The sequence below is a fragment of the Microcaecilia unicolor genome, chromosome 5 (assembly GCF_901765095.1).
Source record: "Microcaecilia unicolor chromosome 5, aMicUni1.1, whole genome shotgun sequence".
NCBI classification, from domain to species: domain Eukaryota; kingdom Metazoa; phylum Chordata; class Amphibia; order Gymnophiona; family Siphonopidae; genus Microcaecilia; species Microcaecilia unicolor.
The window spans coordinates 213,579,173-213,603,861 of record NC_044035.1 but is presented as its reverse complement, the minus strand read 5'-3'; the positions used below and the strand labels follow the sequence as shown (position 1 = coordinate 213,603,861).

General features: G+C 46.9%; 1 protein-coding gene across 1 annotated transcript in view; it reads left to right on the top strand.

Annotated features, from left to right (window-relative positions):
• FHOD1 (formin homology 2 domain containing 1) overlaps window positions 1–24,689 on the top strand; it is a 586,414-nt gene that overhangs the window by 377,154 nt on the left and 184,571 nt on the right. The window contains exons 10-11 of the mRNA XM_030203753.1: window positions 1,543–1,907; window positions 23,073–23,183. Of these exons, the coding sequence (XP_030059613.1) occupies window positions 1,543–1,907; window positions 23,073–23,183 (476 nt within the window). The remainder of the gene's footprint in view (window positions 1–1,542; window positions 1,908–23,072; window positions 23,184–24,689) is intronic.

Genomic DNA, 24,689 nt, shown 5'->3' with positions numbered 1-24,689 from the left:
TCACACAAATGGGCTTTTAGACATTACAGACTGAGGGACTCTTTTACTAAGCTGCAGTAGTCACTAGTATGTGCCTACCACAGGCCAAAAAGCACGTCTGCAGGATGAACTGAGGCGCGTCCCATGGTAGTGTGCCGATGAGCATGTGCTAATCCTGTGCTGAAAAACAGTTTTTATTTTTTGGCTCGGGAGGTGTGGCTATGGGTGGAGAGTAGGTTTGGCCAGCGCTACTCAGGTAGTGCGGATAGGTTGACGCGCAGGTGGAGTGCCGGACCAATACCACCTAGTAAATAGGTGGTGGTAAGGGCTCCAACGGTAATGGCCACATGCAAATTGGGAAATTAGCACTTGGCCATTACAGGAAATTAAGCAAGTGTGACCATTTTACTGCCACACTCAAAGTGGCTACAGTGCATGGAAAACCCACATGCTACAAATAGTGCCTGCCACTTTTGAGTGTGGCGTAGTAAAGGGTCCTTGAATTTGCTTCATTGCAAAAGCAGTTCCTTTATATTGCAAAGATACTGGAATAGTGCTAGCCTTTGGTAAACCTGGTTGTTTATTTGCTGTTTCTATTTTTTGTTATACAAAATGCTATCATATCTCACTTTAGCTCAGGCCTATTCAGTAGTAGGCCAAGGTAAGTTACATTCAGGTACAGTAGGTATTTCCTTGTCCCCAGAGGGCTCATGCTTTTAAGTTTGTACCTGAGGCAATGGAGGGTTAAGTGATTTGCCCAAGGGCACAACGAGCATCAGTAGGATTTGAACCTTGGCTGTCTTGGCTTGTAGCTTTTTGCTGTAACCACTACTCCTCCATTCCTTTGTATTCTACTCCTATCACCAGCAAAAATCTTGTTTCTTCACTGAACAATCACTGCTCCCTTAGTTTATATGTTAAAGCTACATTTGATAATACAATCAACTTGTTTATTTATGTATTTATTGGGATTTATTAATCATCTTTGAGTGGCTCTGTTTATGAAGGCAGTAAATAAATACCAATAAATAAATAAATGAGTTAATAATTTATATGTTAGCTATGGGCCTCTTATACTAAGCGGCGGTAAGCCCAACGCGGGCTTACTGCTCGCTAAACAGGAAGTATCACCGGGCTACCGCAGCAGTTCGGCAGTACTTCCCACCCCTAGCGCCCATCATATCTGGTGCTACCCAGCAGTAATCAGGCAGTGCCGCGTGCTGCCCAGTTACTGCCAGGTTAGCATGGGAGCCCTTACCCACACCTCAGTGGGTGGCAGAAAGGGCCCCCCCCTTAAATGGCTGCATGGGCAAGTGCTTTACTTACCACATGGCCATTTTCTACAGGAAAGAAAGACTTCCCTTTTACCAGCTGTGGTAAAAGGGGGCTTGTTGCGAGTGAAAACCACGTGCCGACACCAGCACAGGCCCCCTTTTTCTGCAGCGTGGTAATGTTTGGTAATACAAAAGGAGCAGTAATTGTTCAGTGAAGAAATAAGATTTTGGCTGGTGATGGGAGTGAATTTTCTCAGGATATAGCATTAAAATCTTTTTCTCTTCACAGAGTGCTTTAAAGTATGAAGATGAAGAACAGGATGAAACTGTATCAGGTACTCAAAAAGACAGAAGAAAATTGTCACCTGCTATGCAAGAGTGTAGACGAACAAGGCGATCATTTGGAAATGCTGCTGAAATCATGATGAGCAGTGGCACACCTCTTTCAGTATTGGACACTTTTGCACAGGATAACTCCAGTCAACCAGATCTGCAGATAGAGTCTGAAGATCCACGATCCAGATTGGGTCAGAATATAGAATCTCACTTTCCATCCCATGCTACTTCTCAAGCCTTTTCATCCACTGATGATCAGGGTGGCAGTAGCAGCACTGTGCTTGCTTCAGAAACAGAAAGGGAAGAAGCGCTAGGAGAGTAAGTACCAAATAGTCTATAAATAAAATGTAGATAATTGGAAGGATGCTTTTACTCATCACCAACAATTTGTTGCTGATTTGACCATTCTGTTTATAGTAGCATACTGACTCTCTACAGACCACATTTTCAACTGTTGTTTTCCAAGTTCCAAATTCAAATACCTTTCAGATACATTCTAAGATCCTGTTGGCTTTCCAGTTTCATGATATTTAAAAACAAAAAAATATTTGCATTCTTTGAAGCTAAGCACATAATCCTTCTGAAGTCTGGTGGTAATGGCCATATCACTCCTGGAATAAACTGAATTATTTATCTGATAGTTTTAATTAGTTAGGGGTCCTTTTACAAAGCTATGGTAAAAAGTTGCCTAGAAAATAGCCAATTTTCCAAATTAATGGCCATGTGATAATGCTATACAAAAAAATGAGGGCGAGAACCCAACAAATATATCATAAGTACAAACGGAAACAAAAGGATTCTCTTGTAGAATAGATTATGAGCAGTGTTGGCAAGTAAGGAGGAAAAAGCCTCAAGAAACTCCCGGCTAAAAAAAAAAAAAAAAGCAACAGGAGCAGGACTGCTTCATCATTGGCAAAAAAAACCTCCTTACAGAGTGACAGCATATAAAAAATAACAGCCTCTGCGAAATTATCTTCAGTGATACATTAAACAAATCTTAAATCTTTATGATCTACTTAACTGTGTAGTCATTTCTTTCTCCAAAAAAAATGGACCGAGACCAACAGTAGCCAGTATTTCGTCTAGCTGTTTCAGGGTCTAGCGGCCAAAAATTTGGAACTCTATTCTACACTCGACAGCATTGTGTAGAACGGAGTTCCAAATTTTTGGCTGCTAGACCCTGAGCTTACTGCAGCTTAGTAAAAGGAGCCCATAGTAACATAGTACATGATGGCAGATAAAGACCTGCATGGTCCATCCAGTCTGCCCAATAAGGCAGCCAGAGCTGCATTGGAGCATTCATAATTTATCCTGATCCAGTCCAAAAGTAGGAATTATAACCTTCAGACATACTATGAACTTTCCAAAAGTGATCTTCCAGTCAGAGTATAATCTATTTCAAAGTTATTTCCAGCTGCATTGCTCCATGCTTCTCCAACATTGAGTCTTTCCTATCATTTTTTAGCCGGCTTAATTTGTTTAAGGTCTTATTGAATAGAAGCATTTTCCTAGGGTATGTGCCTTTTTTTTTCCATTATGGTACCTTCTGAAGACTTTCCTGCTTAGCTTGCCATACCCTTCTCTAAGTCACTGGTGCACAGGTTAAATTGTGCTAGCCCCAGTGCAAGCATTGATTATACCTAGTAAAATTATAGTGTGAATTATTAAACAACCGTTAAAATATTATCAAACATATTAAATCTTTATTAACTATCTTGAATAATCATATTACAATACACTCTATCATCCTACCGCATACTCACACTCACATTCATCCCTCATATACACTACATGAAATAACTCCACATAAACAATATATATAAACACTGTATAGAAACTACTATATAAACTTGTACAGCACTTTCTTCATACTGTGTAAAGCCTTCTGCTCAGCGTGTCAAATATGTTATGAGCTTGCCACTGCATAGTCACTTAAATTCGATTCAGTGGTCTTAATCATTCAAAATGTCAAAGTGTCCGGTACTCAACCACTCATCAGTCTTTACCCAATGCCGCAAAATCATCAGTCTCTAATAAAGGGCAATCACGGAGCCGGCCAAGATCAGTCAATGGGATGGCTGCAAACTTTTATAGTAGTGCCAAATAAGCTTGAAAGCACTCTTCTTAAATTGTAGTCTCCAGTATAGGTTCAACTTGAATCAACTGTTCATGTTGTCTTGGAAGAACCCGACATGATCATGTTTCGCTAACTGAAGCGTCTTCAAGGGTCTTTCACTCTACATAGAGACACAGTGTATAAATAACCAACATATCTATCCTAAATTTACATACTAAACAAACTATAACCAAACATGCCTTTAAAATTATTTACTAACTACTAACAGTAGTCAGGAACTCACACCAGCAAGCAGCCGGTGGAACCGTCAAAAAGGACGCACACACATGTGCACTAACTGGTCAGGCGGCTCAGAGGTTTAAATACCTCCTAGATGCTCAGCCAATCGATCTCTTTATTAAGCCCAGCTGGGGTGACTGTTTTCCATAGAAAAATCAACCGTTGTTCCTTCCTTAATAATATCAAAGGAAGGTTACCGCCTCTTTCTAACTGTACTTGATTTAATACAACAAATCTCAGATCTTGTACTGATTGAACAGCTGCAAGCCAGTGGGAAACAAGGGGGGCTTCTGTGCGTTCTGTACGAATATTACTTAAATGTTGGGCTATCCGACATTTAGTTTTATGTGTAGTTAACCCAATATACCACAGTCCACACGGGCATATCATCCCATATACACAACCCATGGTATCACAATCAGTGTGTGTTTTTAAACGGTACTTCTTATCTGTAAGAGGAATAGAAACTTCGTAAACTTCTAACAAATATTGACAGTAAACGCAGTGATTGCATCTATGATGGCCAGACTCACTGGCCAATTCATTACGTACACTGGACCTACTGGCCAACTGTTCACCTAGATTGATACCACGCGTAAAGGCAAAACGGGGTGTAAGTTTAAATGTGTCGTGTATGGTAAGTATCGGCCAATGCCGCTGTAATATCTGTATAATATTGTGAGATGATCGTGTATAGGGTAACACACAGGTAAGAGGTTGATCAATGTTCTTGTTATCTCTTTCACCTTGTTGCCAACCACAATGGAAATTAAAGGCTCGTTTAGCAGCCCTCTTTAATATAGTAAACGGATAACCCCTCTGTTGGAATCTGGTTATCATAGCTTGCACATAGTATTCATCTTTGGAGCTACACAATCGACGAATGCGAAGTAGCTGGCTGGCCGGAATGCTGTTTTTCAACAAATTGGTATGGTGGCTGCAGTAGTGCAACACTGTGTTGCGATCCGTCTCTTTGCGGAACAACTTGGTACTGAATACATCAATTATCCATGTTATATTAACATCTAAAAAATTTACCTGATATTGACCAACATGATGGACAAATTTAATATGTATACTGACGGAATTGAGATATTGTATAAAATGTTGAAGATGTTCATCAGTACCACCCCATATAAGTAGCATGTCATCAATATACCTAAGCCACCTAATAACCCCATGAAAATATTGAGAAGTGTACACAAATTGCTTTTCAAATTGATCCATGTACAGGTAGTAAAATTATAGAAGAACTTGTAAAGCCATTTGCATGGATAAAATAGTACTTTACCTCCAGAAATGGACTTCTACCTGGGCAGGTATTTTGTAAAAAATATGCATGTGAAGGATAATTCTATAAAGTGTGCACTAAGTGTTAGATAGTGAAAAAGCAAATCAGGAAGAACATTGATGCCTTCGAATTATGGTACTAGAGAATAAAACTGTGAAGGCCCGAGACATTATTTTGGACTCTAACCTGACACTGGAGAATCAAATTAGCATGTTGACTAAGAAGATATTTTATAAACTGAGACAATTGTGATATATCGAGAAATTTTCATTTGATTCTTACTCAGGCATAAGTACATAAGTAATGCCATACTGGGAAAAGACCAAGGGTCCATCGAGCCCAGCATCCTGTCCACGACAGCGGCCAATCCAGGCCAAGGGCACCTGGCAAGCTTCCCAAACATACATTCTATACATGTTATTCCTGGAATTTTGGATTTTTCCAAGTCCGTTTAGTAGCGGTTTATGGACTTGTCCTTTAGGAATCCGTCCAACCCCTTTTTAAACTCTGCTAAGTTAACCGCCTTCACCACTTTCTCCGGCAACGAATTCCAGAGTTTAATTACACGTTGGGTGAAGAAAAATTTTCTCCGATTTGTTTTAAATTTACTATACTGTAGTTTCATCGCATGCCCCCTAGTCCTAGTATTTTTGGAAAGCGTGAACAGACGCTTCACATCCACCTGTTCCACTCCACTCATTATTTTATATACCTCTATCATGTCTCCCCTCAGCCGTCTCTTCTCCAAGCTGTATAGCCCTAGCCTCCTTAGTCTTTCTTCATAGGGAAGTCGTCCCATCCCCGATATCATTTTAGTCGCCCTTCGCTGCACCTTTTCCAATTCTACTATATCTTTCTTGAGATGCGGCGACCAGAATTGAACACAATACTCAAGGTGCGGTCGCACCATGGAGCGATACAACGGCATTATAACATCCTCACACCTGTTTTCCATACCTTTCCTAATAATACCCAACATTCTATTCGCTTTCTTAGCCGCAGCAGCACACTGAGCAGAAGGTTTCAGTGTGTTATCGACGACGACACCCAGATCCCTTTCTTGGTCCGTAACTCCTAACGTGGAACCTTGCATGACGTAGCTATAATTCGGGTTCTTTTTTCCCACATGCATCACCTTGCACTTGCTCACATTAAACATCATCTGCCATTTAGCTGCCCAGTCTCCCAGTCTCGTAAGGTCCTCTTGTAATTTTTCACAATCCTGTCGCGATTTAACGACTTTGAATAACTTTGTGTCATCAGCAAATTTAATTACCTCGCTAGTTACTCCCATCTCTAAATCATTTATAATATATTAAAAAGCAGCGGTCCTAGCACGGACCCCTGAGGAACCCCACTAACTACCCTTCTCCATTGTGAATACTGCCCATTTAACCCCACTCTCTGTTTCCTATCCTTCAACCAGTTTTTAATCCACAATAGGACATTTCCTCCTATCCCATGACCCTCCAATTTCCTCTGTAGCCTTTCATGAGGTACCTTGTCAAACGCCTTTTGAAAATCCAGATACACAATATCAACCGACTCCCCTTTGTCCACATGTTTGTTCACTCCTTCAAAGAATGAAGTAAATTGGTCAGGCAAGATTTCCCCACACAAAAGCCATGCTGACTCGGTCTCAGTAATCCATGTCCTCGGATGTGCTCTGTAATTTTGTTTTTAATAATAGCCTCTACCATTTTCCCCGGCACCGACGTCAGACTCACCGGTCTATAATTTCCCGGATCTCCCCTGGAGCCTTTTTTAAAAATGGGCGTTACATTGGCCACCTTCCAATCTTCCGGTACCACGCTCGATTTTAAGGATAAGTTGCATATCACTAGCAGTAGCTCCGCAAGCTCGTTTTTCAGTTCTATCAGTACTCTAGGATGAATACCATCCGGTCCAGGAGATTTGCTACTCTTCAGTTTGCCGAACTGCCCCATTACGTCCTCCAGGTTTACCGTGAAGTCAGTAAGTTTCTCCGACTCGTCCGCTTGAAATACCATTTCCGACACCGGTATCCCACCCAAATCTTCCTCGGTGAAGACCGAAGCAAAGAATTCATTCAGTCTCTCCGCTACGTCTTTGTCTTCCTTGATCGCCCCTTTTACCCCTCGGTCATCCAGCGGCCCAACCGATTCTTTTGCCGGCTTCCTGCTTTTAATATACCGAAAAAAATTTTTACTATGTTTTTTTGCCTCTAATGCTATCTTTTTTTCATACTCCCTCTTGGCCTTCTTAATCTGCGCCTTGCATTTGCTCTGACACTCCTTATGCTGTTTCTTGTTATTTTCAGACGGTTCCTTCTTCCATTTTCTGAAGGCGTTTCTTTTAGCCCTAATAGCTTCCTTCACCTCACTTTTCAACCAGGCCGGGTGTCTTTTGGACTTCCGTCTTTCTTTTCTAATTCGCGGAATATGTATGGCCTGGGCCTCCAGGATGGTATTTTTGAACAGCGTCCACGCCTGTTGTACAGTTTTTACTCTCTCAGTTGCCCACCCTAAGTTTTTTTTTTTACCGTTCTTCTCATTTTATCATAGTCTCCTTTTTTAAAGTTAAACGCTAACGTATTTGACTTTCTGTGTACAGTTACTTCAAGGTCGATGTCAAAACTGATCATATTATGGTCACTGTTATCAAGCGGCCCCAGTACCATAACGTCCCTCACCAGATCATGCGCTCCACTAAGGACCAAGTCTAGAATTTTTCCTTCTCTCGTTGGCTCCTGCACCAGTTGCTCCATAAAGCTGTCCTTGATTTCATCAAGGAATTGTATCTCTGTAGCGTGTCCCGATGTTACATTTACCCAGTCTATATTTGGATAATTGAAGTCACCCATTATTATCACATTGCCCATTTTGTTCGCGTCTCTGATTTCTTTTATCATTTCTGTGTCTACCTGCTCATCCTGGCGAGGCGGACGGTAGTACACTCCTATCACCATTTTTTTCCCTTTTATACATGGAATTTCAACCCACAGTGATTCAAAGGTGTGATTTGTGTCCTGCTGAATTTGTAATCTATCTGAGTCAAGGCTCTCGTTAATATACAATGCTACCCCTCCACTAGTCCGGTCCACCCTATCATTACGATATACTTTGTACCCCGGTATGACAGTGTCCCACTGGTTATCCTCCTTCCACCAGGTCTCAGTAATGCCTATTATATCCAATTTTTCATTTAGTGCAATATATTCCAACTCTCCCATCTTATTTCTTAGACTCCTAGCATTTGCATATAGACATTTCAGAGTATGTTTGTTGTTCTTATTTGCATGATGCTTAGTACCTGACACTATTGATTTGACATCTTTTGTCTGATCTTTAGTTGTATTTAAGGGCACCTGGCCTACCACGGTCTGTTGTGCAACCTCACTATCCAGAAACCCTATCTTCCCTGTTTGTGAGGTATCTTTGCAAGATACCTTTTCCCGAACCATGCGCTTTTGAGCGACTGTCGGCCTTCCCCCCATTTCTAGTTTAAAAGCTGCTCTATCTCTTTTTTAAATGCCAACGCCAGCAGCCTGGTCCCACCCTGGTTAAGGTGGAGCCCATCCTTTCGGAATAGGCTCCCCCTTCCCCAGAATGTTGCCCAGTTCCTAACAAATCTAAAACCCTCCTCCCTGCACCATCGTCTCATCCACGCATTGAGACTCTGGAGCTCTGCCTGTCTCTTGGGCCCTGCACGTGGAACAGGTAGCATTTCAGAAAATGCTACCCTAGAGGATCTGGATTTGAGCTTTCTACCTAAGAGCCTAAATTTGGCTTCCAGAACCTCTCTCCCACATTTTCCTATGTCATTGGTACCCACATGTACCAAGACAGCGGACTCCTCCCCAGCACTATCTAAAATCCTATCTAGGTGACGCGTGAGGTCCGCTACCTTCGCACCAGGCAGGCAAGTCACCAGGCGATCCTCACGTCCACCAGCCACCCAGCTATCTATATGCCTAATGATAGAATCACCAACTACAACAGCTGTCCTAACCTTTCCCTCCCGGGCAGCACTTGGAGACATATCCTCAGTGCGAGAGGCAGTAATATTGTCTCATTAAGATTAGCTGCTCTGAACTATTATCAAAGTGACTACAAACTTTACAGGATACTGCTGCTAGACTGGGTATGTGGAGCTCCTCTTAAAGCAACAGGTTTCCTATAAATGAAACATTGCTTCAGGCATGTGGCGGTGACATAATTGTTGTGTGTAAATTGAAAGTGAGTAAAATACATGCACTGACTTTCTAACAACGCAGAGAGGGGCAGATTTAAGGGGGTGGAATGACTCATTTGAGGAAAGTTAGGGAGGCTGGGACTGTTCAGTTTGGAGAATCTAATCAGTGGCTTATATACTGCGCGCATCCCAGTTGGATGTTTGAGGCGGTTTACATCCTAGAGTGCTCAGAGGCAGAAGGACATGGGGAGAATAGAGAGATCCTATGCAGTAAATGGGACGAATGTTTCTTTCACACGATGGCACAGAGTTACCCCACTTCTGTGGAAGGGAACATTTAAAATTTGTCAAAAAGTTAAGTCTTCAGTTTCCTTTGGAGCTTCATGTAGTTTGATTTAGTTATAATGATGGTTGGTAGGGAGTTCCAGTCTGTAATGGCAGATGAGTGCACATGGCATTGAACTGGTGCTTGAGTCTTGCCCCTTTTAATACAGGAAATTTCAGGAGTAAACTGTCTTGCACTCTGGTTGAGTTATAATAACAGCCTGAGAAGATTTGGTTTAGGAGCTCTGGGGAGTTCCCATGTAGAGTTTGGAAAACTAAGCAGATAGATTTGAAGGTAATGCAGGCTCTGATACCTCAACCAGTGCAGATTTCTCTGGTGGTCAGAGACTTTCAAATTTCCTTAAGCGGAAAATTAATCTTACTGCTGCATTCTGTATGATCTGTAATTTGGCGAGCTGTTTGCCAGTGTATAGGGAGTTGCAATAGTCTAAGTTGGAGATGAATAGCATCTGTACCATTAGTGTGAAGTGAGATTCGTTGAAGAATGATCTTAACAGCTGAAGTTGGCTCAGTTGCAGGAAGGACTTTTTCAAGAGTTGACCTACATGATCCTCCAAGTTTAGAGAAGAGTCTAGGGTGATTCCTAGGACCTTTGATTCTTTGGCTACCTGTAGGTTTAATCCGTTGGATATTGTTAGGTTAGTAGGCATATCGTTAGGAGTGCTGGCAAAACATATCAGTTTGGTTTTTGATTGGTTTAGCTGGAGCATGTGGTCTGTGGCCCACTTGTTGGTCTTGCCCATGCACAACCTACTCTTTCAGAAGTACTTTAGAGAGCTGGTTTCACAGGAATTAGCATCAGGATATCGCTGGCATATGTTAGTATGCGTTCATCTTCAGAACGATGTTGGAGTCAGGGCCGTGCCGATGCGGTAAGCGAGGTAAGCGCCGCAGGGGGGTGCCCACCTCTGGAGGGCGCCGCCGCGGTGCTTACCCTCGCCCCGGCGTCCCAGCCCAATCGTGGACTTCGGACGTCCCTGCTGCCCTCACAAGCGTAGCGCTTTTGCGAGGCAGCTCGGGCTCTCCCTCCTTCCTTCCTTAGTTCCCGCTCTGGCTCCCCGATCAGCAGCCCCCCCCCCCCGCGTGTTTTAACCTTTACGCGATGTCAATCAATGAAGAACGCACACCAGACTCGTTTCCAGCTTCTCTCTTCACACAGTATCCCGCCTTCAGCGTCAGCGATGATGCATTTCCTGTTCCCGCGAGGGCGGGATACTGTGTGAAGAGAGAAGCTGGAAACGAGTCTGGTGTGCGTTCTTCATTGATTGACATCGCGTAAAGGTTAAAACACGCGGGGGGGGGGGGGGGGGCTGATCGGGGAGCCAGAGAGGGAACCAAGGAAGGCAGGAGGGAGAGCCAGAGCTGCATCGCAAAAACGCTGCAGCCTGCCACATGTAGGGGAGAGGAGCATTGTTGGCGATGTATGGATGCAGGGCAGGGAGAGAGAAGAAATCATTGGACAGGAGGGGAGAGGGCAGAGCAGGGGAGAGAATTGCTGACAGGCATGGATGGGAGGGCAGCAGCAGGGCCCAGGGAGAGGACAAATTGCTGAAAGGGGAGGGGAGAGAGGAGGATTGCTAGCTATGGATGCAGCAGGGAAGGGCAGAGAGGGACAAGGATGGACATGGGGGCCCAGGGAGAGGACAATTTGCTGGAAATGGACGGGAGGGGAGAGAGGAGGATTGCTGGCTATGGATGGAGGAGGGAAGGGCAGAGAGGGACAAGGATGGACATGGGGGCCCAGGGAGAGGACAATTTGCTGGAAATGGAGGGGAGGGGAGAGAGGAGGATTGCTGGCTATGGATGCAGCAGGGAAGGGCAGAGAGGGACAAGGATGGACATGGGGCCCAGGGAGAGTACAATTTGCTGGAAATGGAGGGGAGGGGAGAGAGGAGGATTGCTGGCAATGGATGGAGGAGGGAAGGGCAGAGAGGGACAAGGATGGACATGGGGGCCCAGGGAGAGGACAAATTGCTGAAAGGGGAGGGGAGAGAGGAGGATTGCTAGCTATGGATGCAGCAGGGAAGGGCAGAGAGGGACAAGGATGGACATGGGGCCCAGGGAGAGTACAATTTGCTGGAAATGGAGGGGAGGGGAGAGAGGAGGATTGCTGGCAATGGATGGAGGAGGGAAGGGCAGAGAGGGACAAGGATGGACATGGGGGCCCAGGGAGAGGACAAATTGCTGGAAATGGAGGGGAGGAGGATTGCTGGCTATGGATGGAGGAGGAGGGAAGCGCAGAGAGGGACAAGGATGGACATGGGGGCCCAGGGAGAGGACAATTTGCTGGAAATGGAGGGGAGGGGAGAGAGGAGGATTGCTGGCAATGGATGGAGGAGGGAAGGGCAGAGAGGGACAAGGATGGACATGGGGGCCCAGGGAGAGGACAAATTGCTGAAAGGGGAGGGGAGAGAGGAGGATTGCTAGCTATGGATGCAGCAGGGAAGGGCAGAGAGGGACAAGGATGGACATGGGGCCCAGGGAGAGTACAATTTGCTGGAAATGGAGGGGAGGGGAGAGAGGAGGATTGCTGGCAATAGATGGAGGAGGGAAGGGCAGAGAGGGACAAGGATGGACATGGGGGCCCAGGGAGAGGACAAATTGCTGAAAGGGGAGGGGAGAGAGGAGGATTGCTAGCTATGGATGCAGCAGGGAAGGGCAGAGAGGGACAAGGATGGACATGGGGCCCAGGGAGAGTACAATTTGCTGGAAATGGAGGGGAGGGGAGAGAGGAGGATTGCTGGCAATCGATGGAGGAGGGAAGGGCAGAGAGGGACAAGGATGGACATGGGGGCCCAGGGAGAGGACAAATTGCTGAAAGGGGAGGGGAGAGAGGAGGATTGCTAGCTATGGATGCAGCAGGGAAGGGCAGAGAGGGACAAGGATGGACATGGGGCCCAGGGAGAGTACAATTTGCTGGAAATGGAGGGGAGGGGAGAGGAGAGAGGAGGATTGCTGGCAATGGATGGAGGAGGGAAGGGCAGAGAGGGACAAGGATGGACATGGGGGCCCAGGGAGAGGACAAATTGCTGGAAATGGAGGGGAGGAGGATTGCTGGCTATGGATGGAGGAGGAGGGAAGCGCAGAGAGGGACAAGGATGGACATGGGGGCCCAGGGAGAGGACAATTTGCTGGAAATGGAGGGGAGGGGAGAGAGGAGGATTGCTGGCTATGGATGGAGGAGGGAAGGGCAGAGAGGGACAAGGATGGACATGGGGGCCCAGGAGAGGACAAATTGCTGGAAATGGAGGGGAGGGGAGAGAGGAGGATTGCTGGCTATGGATGGAGGAGGGAAGGGCAGAGAGGGACAAGAATGGACATGGATGGGAGGGCAGGACCCAGGGAGAGAGAAGAAATTGCTGGAATGGATATAGAGCAAGAAATGAAGAAGAAAGGAGGAAAGTAAAGAAATAAATGGAAAGGAAGCCCTGGAAATGGAGTTAAGAGGACAGATAGCAGCAGACTCAGATACTGGGCCAGCATGATCGGAAAAAGAAAGTCACCAGACAACAAAGGTAAAAAAAAATCATTTTATTTTCATTTTAGCGTTTGGAATATGTCCACTTTGAGAATTTACATCTGCTATCTTATTTTGCAATGTATAGCAATTTGTTTCTAAGAATATTGCTGACAGTTCCTGTCAGTGTGGCAAGTGGTGAGCGATCATTTTCACCGGGGGGGGGGGGGGGGGGCGTGATCATTTTCACCGGGGGGGGGGGGGCGCCAACTGATAGTCTGCAGGGGGGCGCCAGAGACCCTAGGCACGGCCCTGGTTGGAGTGAGTGGTCTTGAATAGATTAAATAGCATGGGAGATAATGGTGAGCCCGGGGGACACCACATGTGGGTGCCCAGCTTTTTGATAGTGTGCCCCCCTTCCAGACTGAGTAGGATCCATTTCTTAGGAAGTCACTGAACCAGCCCAACACTAGGCCGGATATACCCAGGTCATTGAGTCTATTCAGTAGTATGCTGTGGTCGATCGAAGGCTGCGGATATGTCATACTGTAGTAGGATGATCTGTTTGCTTTCTGACTGGTGAGGACTAGGAGGAGAGAGACTATGTGCTGTGTTGTGGTCTGAATCTGAATTGTGTGGGCTGGTAGCAGAAGAACTTTATGTACTTGGATAGTTGTTGGGCTATGATTGTTTCTAGGAGTTTAGTGAGCAGCAGTATACTCACTATAGGTCTAAAGCTGGATGCAAGAGAGGTTCTGAGCCTTGGGGGATGGGAGTGAGGGCAATATGGCTCATTTATGTTCGGAAAATCTCATGTGCTACTAATCTGTTTATGAACTGGGCGATCCAAGAGAATATCAACCTTGGTGGGCAAGCGAATAGTGCGGGGGGAGATATAGGTCTAAAGCACAGCAGCAGGTTAATAGCCTCAGGAGAAGCTTTAGCATGTTGTCTTTAGTGACTGATTCAAAGACATCCCACAGTCTGTCTGTCGGAGCATTGTCATCTGAAGCTGACGCAATCGCTAGGGAAGCTGAGTTATGTTCTATGATTATTATTCTCCGAGGACAAGCGGGCTGCTTGTTCTCACTGATGGGTGACGTCCACGGCAGCCCCCTCCAACCGGAAACTTCACTAGCAAAGGCCTTTGCTAGTCCTCGCGCGCCCATGCGCACCGTGCATGCGCGGCCGTCTTCCCGCCCGAACCGGCTCGTGTTCGTCAGTCTTCTTTTGTCCGCGCTTGGGACGGTCGTGTTTTGCCGCCGTTTCGTGCCCCTCAAGTTGACCTCGCGCGTCTTCGTGATTTTCGCTAAAAAAAAAAAAAAAAAGAGACCGCTCCGGTCTTTACCCCTTTCCCGTGTTTCCAGCTTTTCCCCGCGTAAGTTTCCTTTCGCTTTCGGGACCGGCCTATTTGGCCTCGGTACGGGTTTTTTTCTCCCTTCTTTTTGGTGCCTTTCGTCATCATCGCGAATTTCGATTTCGCCGGCGTGATTTTTCCGCCCATGTCATCGAAGTCTTCCAGCGGCTTCAAGAAGTGCACCCAGTGCGCCCGGGTAATCTCGCTCACTGATTGGCACGCTTCGTGTCTTCAGTGTCTGGGGGCTGGGCACCGCCCGCAGGCCTGCAGTCTTTGTGTTCTTTTGAAAAAGAGGACACAGGTAGCGAGATTGGCCCAGTGGAACGCGTTGTTCTCGGGCTCTTCGATGACAACAGCACGGGCATCGAGTGCATCGACGTCGACAGCATCGAAGTCTTTGACCTCAGCATCGGCATCGACTGCATCGAGGCTTCTACCTCCTGCATCATCGGTACCGAGACATTGAAAGGCTGCGTCGACGCCGGTGGTACCGGGACCTCCGCTATTGCTGATGTCGGACGGTGGTGCTTCGTCTGGAGTGCATGTGAGGGCTGTCCATTCCCCTGCTGGTGGCGGTGAGCCTAAGGGTGGGGTCTCCCCTGCCCTGAGGCCTCCTGCGGTACAGCCCCCCGAGATCGACCTTCTTCGGCCTCGACCCCGAGGAAGCGACGGTTGGATTCTACGTGCTCGTCGGTACCGGGAAGCTCCGGTGACATGCTTCGCTTGAAGAAGTCAAAGAAGCATCGTCACCGGTCTCCTTCCCGTCTCGGTACCGAGAGCTCTGGGTCGCCGAGGCAGTCGGCACCCAGAAGGCATCGGCACCGGGAGGACCACTCACCCTCTGTTCAGGAGGTGTCGATGCGCTCCCCCTTGGACAGCCCGGAACCGCCTCCACGCCCGGAACAGACTCTGACCTCGAAGCCTGCATCGGCTTCCCAGTCTTTCTCCACAGCCGCTCTGCACGAGAGTCTCCGGGCCGTTCTTCCAGAGATTCTGGGAGAGCTGTTGCGCCCTTCTCCGGTACCGGGGGTGCTTGCGCCACCGGTGCCGTCGAGTGAGGCGACGGCTGGCCCCTTGCCCGAGGTGAGGTCTCCGGTATCGGTACCGCTTGGACTATCCTTCTCCATCTAAGGAAGCGTCCACAGTACCCATGCATCATGTCCTAAAAAAGACATTGCTGGTGAACTGGACCAAGCCATTAACTAATCCCCACATTCCCAAGAAGATCGAATCCCAGTATCGGATCCATGGGGACCCAGAGCTGATGCGCACTCAGTTGCCTCACGACTCTGGTGTGGTGGATCTGGCCCTAAAGAAGGCTAAGAGTTCTAGAGAGCATGCTTAGGCGCCCCCGGGCAAAGACTCCAGAACCTTAGACTCCTTTGGGAGGAAGGCCTATCATTCCTCTATGCTCGTGGCCAAGATTCAGTCCTACCAGCTCTACACGAGCATCCACATGCGGAACAATGTGCGACAGTTGGCGGGCTTGGTGGACAAGCTCCCTCCTGAGCAAGCCAAGCCGTTTCAGGAGGTGGTCAGGCAGCTGAAGGCGTGCAGAAAATTCCTGGCCAGAGGGGTATATGATACCTTTGATGTTGCGTCCAGGGCCGCTGCTTAAGGTGTAGTGATGCGCAGACTCTCATGGCTGCGTGCCTCCGACCTGGAGAATAGGATCCAGCAGTGGATTGCAGACTCCCCTTGCCGAGCTGACAACATTTTTGGAAAGAAAGTCGAACAGGTGGTAGAACAGCTCCACCAGCGGGATAACGCTTTCGACAAATTCTCCCGCCAGCAGCCTTCAGCATCTACCTCCTCAGGTAGACGTTTTTATGGGGGAAGGAGGGCTGTTCCCTATTCTTCTGCTAAGCATAGGTACAATCCTCCCTCTCGCCAGCCTGCGGTCCAGGCTAAGCCCCAGCGCGCTCGCTCTCGTCAGCAGCGTGCGCCTCAGCAAGGCCCCACAGCTCCCCAGCAAAAGCAGGGGACAAGCTTTTGACTGGCTCCAGCAAGAGCATAGCCGACATCAACGTATCCGTGCCGGGCGATCTACCGGTCGGGGGGAGGTTGAAAGTTTTTCACCAAAGGTGGCCTCTTATAACCTCCGACCGTTGGGTTCTTCAAATAGTCCGGCAAGGATACACCCTCAATTTGGCCTCGAAGCCTCCAAATTGCCCACTGGGAGCTCAGTCCTACAGCTTCCAGCACAAGCAGGTACTTGCAGAGGAACTCTCCGCCCTTCTCAGCGCCAATGCGGTCGAGCCCGTGCCATCCGGGCAAGAAGGGCTGGGATTCTATTCCAGGTACTTCCTTGTGGAAAAGAAAACAGGGGGGATGCATCCCATCCTAGACCTAAGGGCCCTGAACAAATATCTGGTCAAGGAAAAGTTCAGGATGCTTTCCCTGGGCACCCTTCTTCCCATGACTCAGGAAAACGATTGGCTATGCTCTCTGGACTTGAAGGACGACTACAAGCACATCCCGATACTGCCAGCTCACAGGCAGTATCTGCGATTTCAGCTGGGCACACGTCTCTTCCAGTACTGTATGCTACCCTTTGGGCTCGCCTCTGCGCCCAGGGTGTTTACGAAGTGCCTGGCTGTGGTAGCAGCAGCGCTTCGCAGGCTGGGAGTAAACGTGTTCCCTTATCTTGACGATTGGCTGGTGAAGAACACATCCAAGGCGGGAGCTCCGCAGTCCATGCAGATGACTATTCGACTCCTGGAGCTACTGGGGTTGACTCTGGGACGCCCTTTCCAAATTCCTCAGCCACAAAAAGTGCTGACTACGGATGCGTCTCTCCTGGGGTGGGGAGCTCATGTCGATGGGCTTCACACCCAGGGAAGCTGGTCCCTCCAGGAACGCGATCTGCAGATCAATCTCCTGGAGTTACGAGCGGTCTGGAACGCTCTGAAGGCTTTCAGAGATCGGCTGTCCCACCAAATTATCCAAATTCAGACAGACAACCAGGTTGCCATGTATTACATCAACAAGCAGGGGGGCATGGGATCTCGCCCCTGTGTCAGGAAGCCGTCAGCATGTGGCTGTGGGCTCACTATTACGGCATGTTGCTCCAAGCCACATACCTGGCAGGTGTAAACAGTCTGGCCGACAGGTTGAGCAGGATTATGCAACCTCACGAGTGGTCGCTCAACTCCAGAGTAGTGCGCCAGATCTTCCAGGTGTGGGGCACCCCCTTGGTAGATCTCTTTGCATCTCGAGCCAACCACAAAGTCCCTCAGTTCTGTTCCAGGCTTCAGGCCCACGGCAGACTGGCATCGGATGCCTTCCTCCTGGATTGGGGGGAAGGCCTGCTGTATGCTTATCCTCCCATACCTCTGGTGGGGAAGACTTTGTTGAAACTCAAGCAAGACCGAGGCACCATGATTCTGATCGCTCCTTTTTGGCCATGTCAGATCTGGTTCCCTCTCCTTCTGGAGTTATCCTCTGAAGAACCATGGAGATTGGAGTGTTTTCCAACCCTCATCACACAGAACGAAGGGGCGCTTCTGCATCCCATCCTCCAGTCTCTGGCTCTCACGGCCTGGATGTTGAGAGCGTAGACTTTGCCTGTTTGGGACTGTCGGAGGGTGTCTCCCGTGTCTTGCTTGCTTCCAGAAAAGATTCCACTAAGAGGAGATACTTCTTTTTATGGAGGAGGTTTACCGTCTGGTGTGACAGCAAGGCCTTAGATCCTCGCTCCTGTCCTACACAGACCCTGCTTGAATACCTTCTGCACTTGTCTGAGTCTGGTCTCAAGACCAACTCTGTAAGGGTTCACCTTAGCGCAATCAGTGCATACGATTACCATGTGGAAGGTAAGCCGATCTCAGGACAGCCTTTAGTTGTTCGCTTCATGAGAGGTTTGCTTTTGTCAAAGCCCCCTGTCAAACCTCCTACAGTGTCATGGGATCTCAACGTCGTTCTCACCCAGCTGATGAAACCTCCTTTTGAGCCACTGAACTCCTGCCATCTGAAGTACTTGACCTGGAAGGTAATTTTCTTGGTGGCAGTTACTTCAGCTCGTAGAGTCAGTGAGCTTCAGGCCCTGGTAGCACAGGCCCCTTACACTAGATTTCATCATAATAGATTAGTCCTCCGCACTCACCCTAAGTTCTTGCCGAAGGTAGTGTCTGAGTTCCATCTGAACCAGTCAATTGTCTTGCCAACATTCTTTCCCCGTCCGCATTCCTGCCCTGCTGAACGTCAGCTGCACACATTGGACTACAAAAGAGCATTGGCCTTCTATCTGGAACGGACACAGCCCAACAGACAGTCCGCCCAATTGTTTGTTTCTTTTGATCCCAACAGGAGGGGAGTGGCTGTGGGGAAACGCACCATTTCAAATTGGCTAGCAGATTGCATTTCCTTCACTTACGCCCAGGCTGGGCTGGCTCTTGAGGGTCATGTCACGGCTCATAGTGTTAGAGCCATGGCAGCGTCAGTGGCCCACTTGAAGTCAGCCACTATTGAAGAGATTTGCAAAGCTGCGACGTAGTCATCTGTTCATACATTCACATCTCATTACTGCCTGCAGCAGGATACCTGACGCGACAGTCGGTTCGGGCAGTCAGTGCTTCAGAATCTGTTTGGGGTTTAGAATCCAACTCCACCCCCGTAGGCCCATGTTTATTCTGTTCCAGGCTACACTCTCAGTTAGTTGGATAAGTTGTTAGGTCAATCTCAGTTATGTCCTCGCCGTTGCGAGGCCCAATTGACCATGTTTGTTGTTTTGAGTGAGCCTGGGGGCTAGGGATACCCCATCAGTGAGAACAAGCAGCCTGCTTGTCCTCGGAGAAAGCGAATGCTACATACCTGTAGAAGGTATTCTCCGAGGACAGCAGGCTGATTGTTCTCACAAACCCGCCCGCCTCCCCTTTGGAGTTGTGTCTTCCCTTGTCTTTGTCTTGCTACATACGGGACTGACGAACACGAGCCGGTTCGGGCGGGAAGATGGCCGCGCATGCGCGGTGCGCATGGGCGTGCGAGGACTTGCAAAGGCCTTTGCTAGTGAAGTTTCCGGTTGGAGGGGGCTGCCGTGGACGTCACCCATCAGTGAGAACAATCAGCCTGCTGTCCTCGGAGAATACCTTCTACAGGTATGTAGCATTTGCTATGAGGTCGTCATGGATCTTTTGCACCTTGTTGTGGAAGTAGTCAGCTAGGTCCTGTGCATTGGGTTGAGAGTTTATTGTTTGAAAGGCTGGTTTGGGAGGAGAGATGAGGTTGTTCAGGGAAAAGAGTTTTTTTTTTTAGGATTGAGGTCTTTGATGCTGATTAGAGTGGAATAATGGACTTTTCTGGCTTCTGCACAGTGAAATTTGTAGTATCTTGCAGCTGCTTTCCATCTGTGTTTTGTCTGTGAGTCCTGATTTCTCCATCACGGTCTTTCTAGGTGTCTGCAGGAGCTTTTCAAGTCTCTGAAATGGTCAGTGTACTATGGATTATGGTTTAGGGACTTGACCCTCCGGCTTTTCTCCGGTCAGTGGTATCTAGGGACTCTTTAGTGATTAGGTCACGTTCAGCTTTCATTGTTTGGGCATCTTCTCGCTGTAAATCGCTCTTGTTTGAGCCAAGCGTGTCAGAGACTAGCTTCCAGAATCTGTCCATGTCGATTCGTCCCCTTGTTTTTATGGTAGGTCCAGCTCTTCTACCTTTGTCGGTTGGGGACATGCAGAGGTGAAGGTTGAAGTGGGCTAAGAAGTGGTCTGACTAAGGTGTTTAAGACCATTCAACATGTGATGTGATGGTCAAACAGTCAGGTGTTAGGTTGCAGGATGTTAGAGATGATTTGAGACTAACTACCCTGGGGTGAAAGAGTATTGACAGTCTATTAGATTGTAAGATCTTTGAGCAGGGACTGTCTCTCTTTATTAAATTGTACAGCGCTGCGTAACCCTAGTAGCGCTCTAGAAATGTTAAGTAGTAGTAGTAGTAGTAGTCTAGTGGTTAGTGCAGCAGCCTTTGATCATGGGGAACTGGGTTTGATTCCCACTGCAGCTCCTTGTGACTCTGGGCAAGTCACTTAACCCTCCATTGCCCCAGGTACAAATAAGTGCCTGTATATAATATGTAAACCACTTTGAATGTAGTTGGAAAAACCATAGAAAGGCAGTATATCAAGTCCCAATCCACCCCGAATGGAAAGTTCAGGTCACCTATGATTACCAGTCTCGCAAATCTGGAGAAGCAGAAGCCTAGTAGTTTGCACAATTTTTCTTGAATGCTTTGCCATGGCCCTGGAGGTCTGTATAACAGCAGGACTCCTACCCCATTGAGAGACATATTGGTATCATCCTTTAGTCTGCATAGCATGAACTCAAGGCCAGGTGCAATGTCTGAGTCTATCAGGGCCAGGTGAAGAAAGCTTTTGTAAAGTATGGTCAGCTCCTTTTGGGGAGTCTTGGGGAATGTAGAACGGTAAATCTTGGTGGGCATAGGTGAGATAGTTCAGGGCTTCTTCTCATGTAGCCAGGTCTCGGCCAGGAAGACAAGGCCAAAATCACTTGATACAATCAGGTCATTGAACAGTAGTAGCTTATTCCTGACCAATCTAGCGTTGGAGTACATGCATGGGAACGGTAACAAGGGATGGCGTGTTCTGGTACGATTTGTGGCAGGGAATTAAGATTAAATTGTATAAGTTCCTCTGGTTTGTTCGTGGTCTTGGCCTTCTAAGTCTGCTTCTCGCGGTCTGTTCGGTACAATTTGGGGATGATTCGATGTGTTCAGAGTTGCAGGTACCAGGGCTCTTTGCTTTTTTCTTGCACAGGTGTTTGTGTTTTGATGAGTGTAAGACAAGGATGGTTTGGATATTAGGGTCTGTTTGGCCGGCACCCAGGCCCACTAGCCCTGCCAATAGTATTATTAGGTAAGTTGTCCACATCTTGTTGGTAATGAGCAGAGCGAGGTAAAGCTTGGAAGCAAGTGAATTTAGAGACAGAATGTCTGCAAGTGAAGCTGGGGGAGTCGGGTTCTGGACCTCTGTCCATGAAAGAGAAAGAAGGCTGGGCTCTGCGCCACTCAAGGTGCATACTATGCAGTGCGCCGAGCATCAGCGCACCACAGTTAAGTTGCTGCAGCATCTGCATCGGGATTAGGGGAGGAGCTGCTCCCACGTTCACTGAGTTGTAACATGGCGAACGGAGCAACTCCCTTGATCTGATTGTGGTCTGGTGACAGTGGGAAGAGATGATGGAGCATGGCAAGGTACTCGTGGGTGCTGCCTCAGTATTCCAGTCAGCAATAGTGGGTGCAGGAGATCTTGGGTATGAAGTTCCCACGGTGTCTGCATTGGGATTAGGGGTGGAGCTGTTCCCTCGTTCACTGAGTTGTAAAATGGCGATCGAGCGGCTCCCTTGATTGATTGCAGTCTGGTGAGAGTGGTAAGAGACGGATCACGGTGAAGTGCTCACGGGTGCTGCCTCGGTGTTCCAGTCAGCAGAGATGACTGAGGGGAGATATGATACAAATTTAAAATCATGAGTAGAGTTGAACAAGTAAATGTTAATCAGTTGTTTACTCTCTCAAAAAATATAGAGACTAGAGGGTGTGAAGTTACACAGTAGTAAATTTAAAAGTAATTGAAGAAAATTATTTTTCTTTTTCATGCTACTAGAGGAAATGTCCATAAACCATTTGGGGCAAGCAGTATAGAATCTGTCCGCTTTGTGGGATGCTGCCAGATACTTGTGATCTGGATTGGCCACTGTTGGAAGCAGGATAATGGGTCTGATGACTCTTTTGCTCTGAGCCAGTATATTAGCAATTAATATTTTCAGTGCAATGTAATTTTTGTCTCTGTTCTCAAAGAATCTGAAACAACTTTAATGTGACCCCAACCTATGTGTTCATTTATGAGCTCTATGGAAAATTGGCTTCTAGGAAGTCAGTATTCAATGGGGTGGTCAACATTTTAAAATATACAGATATGTTATCTGTATCTTTATGCGGATTTTCAGTCAGCCTGTCCTTGTAACCTGGACCGCTGATTATGTAGTCATAATTTTAAACATATAAAGTATCCATTTAAGGTTAGGACTTCTATTTCTGCATTCAGATTTAAATGGATAAGATAAGTGGACAGAAGCTGAATTTCTTTGTAACTTTTTCCCATCTCTCAGAGCACCCCTGGCCCCTCCAAGATATATCACCTTATATTTCCAAAATGTGTATGTTTGCTGGTACTTCTTTTCCAACAAAGGCACTTATTCAGTAAACATTGGGTGCTGGCTACTTTAAATGCTTTTGAATATTGCCTCTTAGGTGTCCGGTATTTGCAAATCTATCTCATGTGTATTTGATATGGATATCCTGAAAACCAGAGCTTTTAAGTTTGATTAGGTTAAAACCAGTGGGGCTAGTATGTTTAGAACTCTTTTAACAAAATTGTCCTGGTGAAAACCAGTATGCCTAAAATTTCAGTTTATTTTATAGGTTAAAAACACTTATCTATTAGGATTATTCACTATACTTTCTTATGTCATTGTCTTCATTCTTTTCATCAGATCCTGTGTTGAAAGTACATATCCTTACCACAGTGAATCACATAATCTTCTCACTACATCCACACAGCAGATAAGCAGGATGAATGGCTTTGGAGAAACTAGTATTTTCAAGTGAGTAGATTTATTTTTCTTACGTAAACATACAGGCATTGGGCTTTTTGTGAATTGCTAATAATAAATTCAGAGAAATAACGGGCCTAATAGTCAGCCCACAGCAGTAAGTGGCTTACAAGCCACTTCTAGACATTGGCTGACCTAAACCCGGATATTCAACACTGACCCAGAAGTTAACCAGGCATCGGCCAGTATTCTGACAGCTACCCAGTTAACTCAGTATATAAAGTTAGGACAGTTATTTTGTTGTCCTAACTTTATGTGCTTACTTGGTCAGTTAGCGGACTGAATATTGCTGCTAACTTACTAAGTTGGTGTTCTCCCCTAACTCTACCCATGGCCCACTCCTCACCTAAGCAGTTAGGGGATAGTTAGCTGAGCAACATTTAACTGTGCAGGAGCCTTTCTTGCTTATTAAATCTCTTAGAATACCGACCCCAACATTTTAATCTGAACTAAACCTGAAAATATAGAGCTTCTGTTGTTTTATTTTCCAGCTAATTTAGGGGTTTCTTAAAATTGTGGGTTGATACTCAAAGCGATTTAAGCTGGCTGGTTAAATCACCTGTTTGGAACTATTGACAAATTTTCAGCAGCACTTAACTGATTACTGTCACTGAAAATAACTGCTTAGCGCCAAACTGAAAACTGGCTATTTCGGAAGCATTCTGAGTGCAGAGTTGGCACTTGGCCAGTTAAGTGCTGATATTCAGCACTTATTTATTTGGGCTTGATATACTGCAAAATAGATCCAAACAGGCAACTGAATAGTTTACAGGAAAACTTTAAAGTATGATGAAGATGCCAGCCAGAGTAAAAAGGAAGGCCAAGAGAGGCCCTAAGAGGGGGAGGATTGGAAAGCTTGGGGAAAAAAAAGTCTTAAGAAGGACTTTGAAGGAAGGGATGGGGTGGACCAAAGAGAGGGGGAAGAGAGTTCCAAAGCTTACGGCTTAGCTGCAAGCAGTGTCATGAGAAATTGTAAGGTAAAGAGTGGTTGGTGAAGGAACACACAGCAGGTGATCAGATGCGGAGCACAGGAGACAGGATGAGGAGGAAGGAATCAGCAGCTGATGTAAGTAGGCAGGTGCAGAGGGAAAATGTCCTTTGAAAACTAGCAAAAGAAGCTTGAAGCAGATATGGAAAGAGACAGGTAACCAGTGCTCGAGGCAGAGGAGGGGAGTGATGTGGTCGAAATGGTGTGCACGATGAATGATTTTAACTGCTGTTGATTGGATAAGTTGAAGGCACTTCAAGGAGTGCAAGGGTCAACCAGCATAGAGAGAGTTACAGTAGTCGATTTTTAGAAATTACCAAAGAGAGGAGCAGGGTGTAAATAGATAAGAAAGGACAAATGTTACAAATACAATGGGGGGAGAGGCCAGTGGTGGTGATAGGAGTCCATGGTAGGAGTGTAGGAGTGGCCTAGTGGTTAGAGCACCGGTCTTGCAATCCAGAGGTGGGCGGTTCAAATCCCGCTGCTGCTGCTCCCTGTGATCTTGGGCA